At 53.6% G+C, this 7,202-nt stretch overlaps 1 protein-coding gene across 1 annotated transcript; it reads right to left on the bottom strand.

The window, feature by feature from the left end:
* Positions 1 to 1,743: 1,743 nt before the first annotated feature.
* LOC139794539 (dual specificity protein kinase CLK1-like) lies at positions 1,744 to 6,869 on the bottom strand. Its single transcript, XM_071740267.1, has 11 exons — positions 5,634 to 6,869; positions 4,973 to 5,075; positions 4,490 to 4,556; positions 4,111 to 4,224; positions 3,809 to 3,975; positions 3,643 to 3,737; positions 3,429 to 3,558; positions 3,197 to 3,279; positions 2,513 to 2,604; positions 2,143 to 2,233; positions 1,744 to 2,049 (listed from the first exon to the last, which is right to left on the bottom strand). The coding sequence occupies exons 1-11, from the start codon at positions 6,312 to 6,314 to the stop codon at positions 1,762 to 1,764; spliced, it is 1,911 nt and encodes a 636-aa protein (XP_071596368.1). The 5' UTR covers positions 6,315 to 6,869; the 3' UTR covers positions 1,744 to 1,761.
* Positions 6,870 to 7,202: the final 333 nt, after the last annotated feature.

Below are 7,202 nucleotides of genomic sequence, written 5' to 3'. Positions count from 1 at the left end.
TACAGGCGCTCCCAGGCTGGGATTAGGTCGTACGTTGCCGCCCCTGGGAAAGACTGCTCAAGGCAGCCACTGCATGGCATCCAGAGCTCCTGGTGGTCTGGAGGTCCTCTGCTGCAGGTGAGGACTGGTTCTGCCAGGGTGGAAAGCTGGGGGTCCTGCCCTCGTGCCCTTCCATTGACAGGCGCTCAGGGGCTGCCTGCTCTGTGTCTCTCCCTGCATGCCTGCCCTCTGGTCACGGGGGTGCGGGGGTTTGGATCCCTGGTGAGGGGGAAAAGCCCACGTTACAAAGTAGCTGAGCTGTGCCCACGTGAAAGGTGCTGCTGGGAGTGATTGGCCCCATTGGGCTTCTGCCCTCTGTCCCTCCAGGTCTTCCAGAGGTAGCTGGGGAAGCAGAGGAGAACAGTCCGGGTGCTCAATTGCTGCGTCAGGAGTTCCTATGGAGAACAGCTGGGACAGGACCTGGGAGAAGGCGTGGCTGCTGGAGCTGAGCTTGTGATGGGACACGGTGTGCACGCTGTCCACGCCCAAAGAAAGGTGACAAGGTGTGCAAGCTGTCCCTGTCCAAAGAAAGGCACCTGGAAGAGGCCTCGCGGAGGTGAACGGAAGGCTGCGTCTGGAAATATTCCTGGAGAGACTTGCTGGGCTGCAGGTTTGTGGCGGGAGGTGAAGAGCAAGCTTGCAGAAGAGGCTTTGCCCAGGGAGTGACCTCCTGTCTGAGTAGCAACCCCCTGCCTGCCCTGCAGCCATTAGCAGGGAGAACTGCAAAGCAGTGCGCTGGGGTCAGTGATTTAGTTCTCCTGTGTCCCAGAGAAGAGCCAAGAAAGGCTGATGTGAAAAGGGAGGGTGAGAAGCTGTCACTGATAGGCATGGCAGGCATGGAGCAGTGATCAGGCCCTGTCCGGGCGTGTCTGTGCTAATGTGGAGAGCCAGAGAGAGAGCCAGCTTGAAGGTAAGAAAGGACAAGTGGTCCAAGGCACGTCAGTAGCTCCCATGTCAAGTCAGGGATTTACAGCATAAAGTGGGCAGGTGCCCAGTGGGTCGGAAGACGTGGAGCTGTGCTGTTTCTCCAGCCCCAGAGTTCTTCAGTGCAGTTGATGGCAAGGGGAGGGAGGCAGGGAGGTGCAAAGACCCCCGAGGTCCTGCTGCTGCTGCAGCTGCTGCTCTTCTTCCTTGTCTGCTGAAAGTGGCAGAGAAAACCTGAATTATCTGGGGAGCACACAGCGAAGCTGCACACCTCTGCGTGCTTCTTGTGCTGACGTGACTTAGTCTGCCCTGTAGAAGGCACGTAAATTTAGAGCCTTGCCGGGACTGAGCAGCTCTAGTGGCTTCCTGGTAGGGAGGGGGAGCTCTTGTGGCCGTGCCAAGTTCTCGGCCTGTGACGCACAGAGTGTTTCCAGTCCCGGTAGCAGCAGGGGGTCAGAGCATTTAAATGTTCATCACCAAGCTTCAGATGTTAGAGCTGGGGTGGAGCAGTGGAGGAGCTGGAGATGTGGGGGGTGTGCAGTGATGGGGTCATTGAGGTGTTGGTGAAAGGGCACTGTATGTTCTGGGTATTGGGACTGTCGTTGTGGAGACCACTCAGCAGGAGGACAGAGCTCTGGGACATGTGTGCATGGCTCAAAGTGCCACTGTCCCCAGATCTTCATTTAGGGAGGACACGCAACCACGCTCATCAGTTTCTTTTGTGTTTCATGCCAGGAGTTGGGTGAAACATCAGTATCCAAACGCTTGTAACACAGAAGAGGGTATTTACAAACTCTTTTAATCCAACAAACGTGAAACTACCCACAAACAGAACAGAACGGAACAGAACAGAACACAACATGTAACAAAGGCCCAAATTTTCCTAGGCTTCTTTGGGGGACTGACACCCGTGTCAGCCCCCTCAGCTCTTAGAGGCGATGCCCTTTTTTCCCGTTGGAGCGGGAAGAAAAAAGGATGTTTGAGGGCTTCTTGCAGGGTAATTCGCTCGGCTGGGTCGTACTGCAGCATCTTCTCTATCAAGTCGAACAGGTGGCAGTGTTCCTCAGTGCTGCAGGTCATGTACGCCTTTGGGAAGAAAACAACGGAAGATGTTTTCCTGATTGCGTCCTTGCCCTTCAAGCTCCTCTCTTCCAAAGCCGTTTCCCTCTCTTCTCTTACCTTCAGTGGCTTACAGTGCTGTGAGGCATAGCGGCCAAAGAGGCTGTGTTGGTCCCACACCAGCCGGCCATGACAGTAGTAGTCGCCTCTCCTGAAAGAAAGAGACTTTTGTGTTTCTCCTGGAACCAAGAGTTTGCTCTTCAAGGATGCTGCTTTGTCCCTGCGCTGGAAGCTGTTTGTCAGCACCTTTGTCCAAAAGTGGGGGACTGGCCTGGGAATGTTGGCACAGGAGCAGCCGGCTTGTTCCATTGAGTAAAAGTGTGATACTGAGTATCTAATAGCATGACTTTAAAAAGATGGCACTTCAACCAGATCTGAAACCAGATTTCCGTTGAACCCTAGCAGTCCAGGTACAGAAAAGTGTCATTACCTGGTTTTCTTGATCATGTCTCTTGGCAAAGGCCCCAGGATTCTTTCCATCTTTGCCAGGTGTTCTATATCTTCATAGGCATCGAAGGAAACCTAGGTAGACATTGTTGGTTGTTAGAGGGAGTTCCCAAGAACTCGCTTACACTGACCTGACTTCCTACTTGACTGGACCCTGAAAGCAATAATCCATTCCCGACTAAGGAAAAAAGAGTGGCCATAGCTACTTGTTTCCTGGAAGAAGGTACAACCTCCTGGAAATTGTTCCCCTTGACCCAGCATTATTTTAGTTGTTGGTGCTATTTGTTTTTCTTGGCTCGTAAATGTCCAGTTTCATCGGTATATCTGAGGCTGACAGAATTTGGGTAGTTGCATGGTATTTGCTGATGCTGTCAGGCAAAGCCACATGTGTTATTAGTGCTGCTTGGAAATTGCACCCGGTGACGGGGTCACCCTTCATGCCAAGCTGCTGCCCCAGTGTTTGCTGAAAGCAGCTTGTGCAAGTCTCCTGCTGAGACAGTTCCTTTGTGCCTACAGCTTCTGTTCACCTCAAGGCGGCCTTGCAGAGACAAGCAGCTGCCTTTCTTGCGCAGACCCTTGCCCTTAGCTCCCACCTCGCCGGAGCACGTTTTCCCCGAGTTGGGCAGCGTGGTACGCGCTGCGTCGCTTGGGGTTCCTCGTTGCCTACCGTAAACACTGGGAATCCGAGGTAGTACTCGAGGAGGATACAGCCTATACTCCAGACGTCGCATGGCTGTGACCATCCCAGGGCTGTGGAAAGATTCAGAAGATCCATGTTTGCACCAGGCTACAAAGAGTTGAGCAGCTCAAGCAAGAGGCGCCACAGTGCTGTAGCAGCCTTCAAGAGCACAGCAGGAAGCATCTTATGGCAAAGATGTGCCTAAGAGACGCCTCCTGACCTAGGATGATTTCTGGAGCTCGGTAGGGTCTTGTAGAGACGAGAGGGCAGTGAGGCTCGTCATCCCTTGTCGCGTTCCCAAAGTCGGCCACTTTGACGGATGGGTCTTTCGGTCTGCGCTCCACTTGTTTCTGCAAGGAACCAGTGGGATGGCTGAGCCCAGAGAATGCCAGAGGGTGGCTGAAGGGGAGGTGGGGAAGAGGACAGCAACTTACCAGGCTGGCGTTGTACTCCTCTGTGTACTCGGAGTTGACAAGTAAAATATTATCCGGTTTTAAATCTGTGTGTGTCAACCCGTTGATGTGCAAAACTGCAAGATAACGAGGCCAGTTAGCTCGTCCCCCAGAGAAAATTTAACAAGCAACCAAGAAGCGCACTTACAGTTGACAGCCTCGCAGAGCTGGTAGCCCATCCGTCTGATGTCGTCCACCCTGAAGGGCCGGAAGCCATTTGCTACAATGAAGCTGTAGGTGCTGGGCCCCAGCAGCTCAAAAACAATGCACACATGGCCCCGGTGCTCGAACCAGTCCAGCATTCGGACGCAGTGACTGCAAAAGCAGAAAACCAGAGGAACTGCCACAGGCCGTTGGATCAGGCTTCGCTCCATAGCTCTTCTGTTCCAGAAGGCAGCGTCTGGGAAAGCTTAAAGCCAAAGCACAGTGCGGTCGGTTTTGTCTACTTACTGTGTGCCGCTGGGGTCCAGTGAGTTCAAATATTGCAGCACTGAGACTTCTGCATGATATGCCCTGCGTGGGTCGACATCTTTGACGAACTTCACTGCCACATGCCTGTTGTCCCTGGAAAGGCAGGTTTTTAACAACAGGGGTGAGACCAAGGAGGACTTGAACCTAAGAATCCTCAGGAACTGTCACCACCTATCTTGTTTATAACGATGGGAACCTCATCAGAAAAGGTCTTCAGTTCTAGAGGACGTGTGTGGAGCTGTTAATGTCAGAAGGGTGCGTCTGCACACAGGCTCGACTAGAATCTGAACAGATCCCAGGGCAGCCCTCAAGAGCATCAGTCACAAAACTTGCCTGTCTTTTAACTCAAAAGACTTACTCTTGGTGATCAATGAATTCCATGACCTGCCCAAAGGCGCCTTCACCCAAAACAGTGACGAACTCATCTGGAAAGAAAAGAGCTCTCGGTCACACCATGTGTGAAGTTACTCAGCTCTCAAGGAGACAAGCCACCAACCCCAAGCGGTGTCCCAGAGCAACAGAAAGAAAAAATAGTTTCTTCTACTGGAAGAAACTGCGCCTTTTGGAATGGAAAATCCCCAGCAGCTGGAGAGATGTTACTGGACAGCTCTCATCAAGGCACATTTCCAGGGATCTCATTAGGAGTTGGCTCGTTTCCTTTATGTACTGTTTTTTGAGGGGGAAAGGGAGGCAAAAAGGAACAAGATATGTAGAGAAGAGGAGAAACAGTGCCCACCCCCAAAGAAAAATAGTCAAGAGAGAAAGAAAAGACTTGCAAAGCCCCCTCCCATCTTAGGTTACGAAGACTTATTCTATCGGAAATGTTAAGAACAGTATATACATCTTGCACGTAGCAGATGTCCTGTCCGAGGTTCTGGGTGGCCCTCTTCCTCCTCGTGCTCCATACTTCCAGGACTGCTGCATGGAGGACTCATCCGGGTGGTCTAGGTAGTCAAGACATGCAGGTGATTTAAGGTCAGAGTTGGAAATGCAGCGGGCAGGGAGATACTGAGGCATTCAGGTTACAGGCCGATCCCCAAGGAGTGGCCAGGAGCATTTTTAGATTTAGTCCCCAGAAATTCCCATGGCTCAGAGTTTACATTCTAGGAGGAAAACACGGCACAGAGTGGATTTTTAGAGGAGATCCTCCAAGTGGCAAAGCAATGCCAAATGTCAACACAAGGGCTTTTCCCTGGAAAGGTTGGTTCACTGAATTTTACTTTTAGGATTTCACTGCTGTTCTCTCTTTTTCCTTTAACCTAGTGGTCAAATTTGAACGCAATTTTTCGTGTCTAAGCTGCATCTTGAAGTGCTGCCGAGCACTTTGGGAAGGGGGAGGAGAGGGAAAGAAGCTCCCCTCTGTAAAGAGAGGCAGCAGGGAAAGTCCCGTTTGTGGCCAGGAGGGAAGAGCTCTTTCTCAGAGCTGTGGGTGTGCTGGAAGCCCCCGTCCGTGCTGAGGTGGCCGCCTGGGCACTTGTCCCTGTCTCATCCCTCTCCCTCACCTGCACCTCCAGGGAGCCGGGGCTGGCCCCGTCCCCCTCGTCCTTGCTCAGGTAAAGAGCTTCCGGCGTCTGGAACTCCTGGAGCGAGTCCGAGTCGGTGCCCGAGAAGTCGTGTTCCGGGGGCCTGGACAAGAGCTCCAAAGTGGCCTCAGAGTCCTCATCCTGGCAGTGGCCCGCCGCCTCCTTGGTACAGCCTGCAATGCTGGCCGGGGGGCTGCCAGCACCCCCCAGGGACACGCGGGACTGGCAGGTGATGGGAATGTCCAGTCCTGCAGCCAGCAGCTCCTCTCTGAGGTGCACAGAGGCCCTGACGTTCTCCTCTGGCATGCCGGCTGACTCCAGGGTCTCCTGCTGGTGCCCCTGGCTGAGGCTTCCCCTGGAGGTGGGCTTTCTGTGGTCAGGCTGGCCCGGCTGCTGGGTCAGCACGGTGCTCAGCTCCCGTGGGGAAGCTTGAGAGACACCTGCTTCCAACACCTGGCTCACCCGAGCCCTCCTCCTTTTCCAAACTTTCCACCGTGAGCCCTTCTTCTTGGGCTCTGGCTGGCTCCCTGGTGAAACCGGCTCTGGCGCTGACCTCTGGGGCACATAGTAGTCCTCGAGGTCATCGTCGTTCTGCCGGTCCTTCCTCCGGGAACAGCAATTCCAGCATGAAGAGCGTGGTCGGCTGAGTGGCTGGCCCATGCTGCCGTCCTTCCCGCTGTCTCACGCTAGACTAGATGGTCCCTCCGATGGCCCCGATAGGTCCCTTCCAAAGCCCAGCGTGTCACAGGCCTAGGATTATGATGTAACCGCCCTGGCAGCCATTCCCCTGCCCCTCCTTTGAAGGCGTTCCGGAAGAATCATGGAATCCTAGAATGTCATGTTGGAAGGGACCTCAAGGATGGTCTGGTCCAAGCCTTTTAGGTAATACTCTAGTTTCTGTAGGATGTCTCAGCACTGTGTTGGGCTGAGACTCCAAACTGTCCAAAGGCAGGGAAGCCACCACTTCCCCTGGGAAACCATTCCAAGGTGTTGCGTGTCCTCCTGGTGAGCACTTTTCCCATTGTGTCCAGTGGGAATGTCCCCAGAAGCAACTTGTGCCCATTGCCCCTTGTCTTCTCCATGTGACTTCTTGTAAACTGGGAGTCTCCCCCTTCTCTGTAGCCACCTTTGAAATGCTGGAAGATGGTAATAAGGTCTCCCCTAAAGCTTCTCTTCTCACGGCTGAACAAGCCTAGCTTTCTCAGACTCTCCTCACGTGGCTCCAGTCCTCTGATCGCCCCTGTGGCCCTGCTCTGGCCCCTTCTGCAGCCTGTCCACTTTGTGGGAGCTTTTTGTAGAGGGGGGACCAAAACTGAAGGCGATAGTCCAGCTGTGGTCTGACAAGCACCGCGTAGAGAGGGATGATGACTTCTTTCTCTCTGCTGGTGAGGCCCTTGTTGCTGCAGCCCGGCGTCAAGAGTGCTTGCTTGCCAGGGACTTGTGAAAGAGGAGGAGGGAGTGGAGGTGATTCCATGGAATGGTGTGAGGAGGTGAATGGTGAGAAAGGAGCTGAACTTCTTGGTGGAAGTCCAGGGGGATGCTTGTTTT

This window comes from Heliangelus exortis, chromosome 3, assembly GCF_036169615.1.
Source record: "Heliangelus exortis chromosome 3, bHelExo1.hap1, whole genome shotgun sequence".
In the NCBI taxonomy this organism is placed as follows: Eukaryota; Metazoa; Chordata; class Aves; order Apodiformes; family Trochilidae; genus Heliangelus; species Heliangelus exortis.
This window is presented reverse-complemented; position numbering and strand designations above follow the sequence as displayed.

What these genes read in the sequence shown, in the direction of transcription:
- LOC139794539 (XM_071740267.1), bottom strand. Translation starts at nt 6,314, where the DNA reads ATGGGCCAGCCACTCAGCCGACCACGCTCTTCATGCTGGAATTGCTGT. An exon ending in AGGAGTACAACGCCAGCCTG is followed by an intron (nt 3,559 to 3,642) that starts GTAAGTTGCTGT and finishes GGTTCCTTGCAG; the next exon opens with AAACAAGTGGAGCGCAGACC. An exon ending in AGCACTGTAAGCCACTGAAG is followed by an intron (nt 2,050 to 2,142) that starts GTAAGAGAAGAG and finishes TTCTTCCCAAAG; the next exon opens with GCGTACATGACCTGCAGCAC.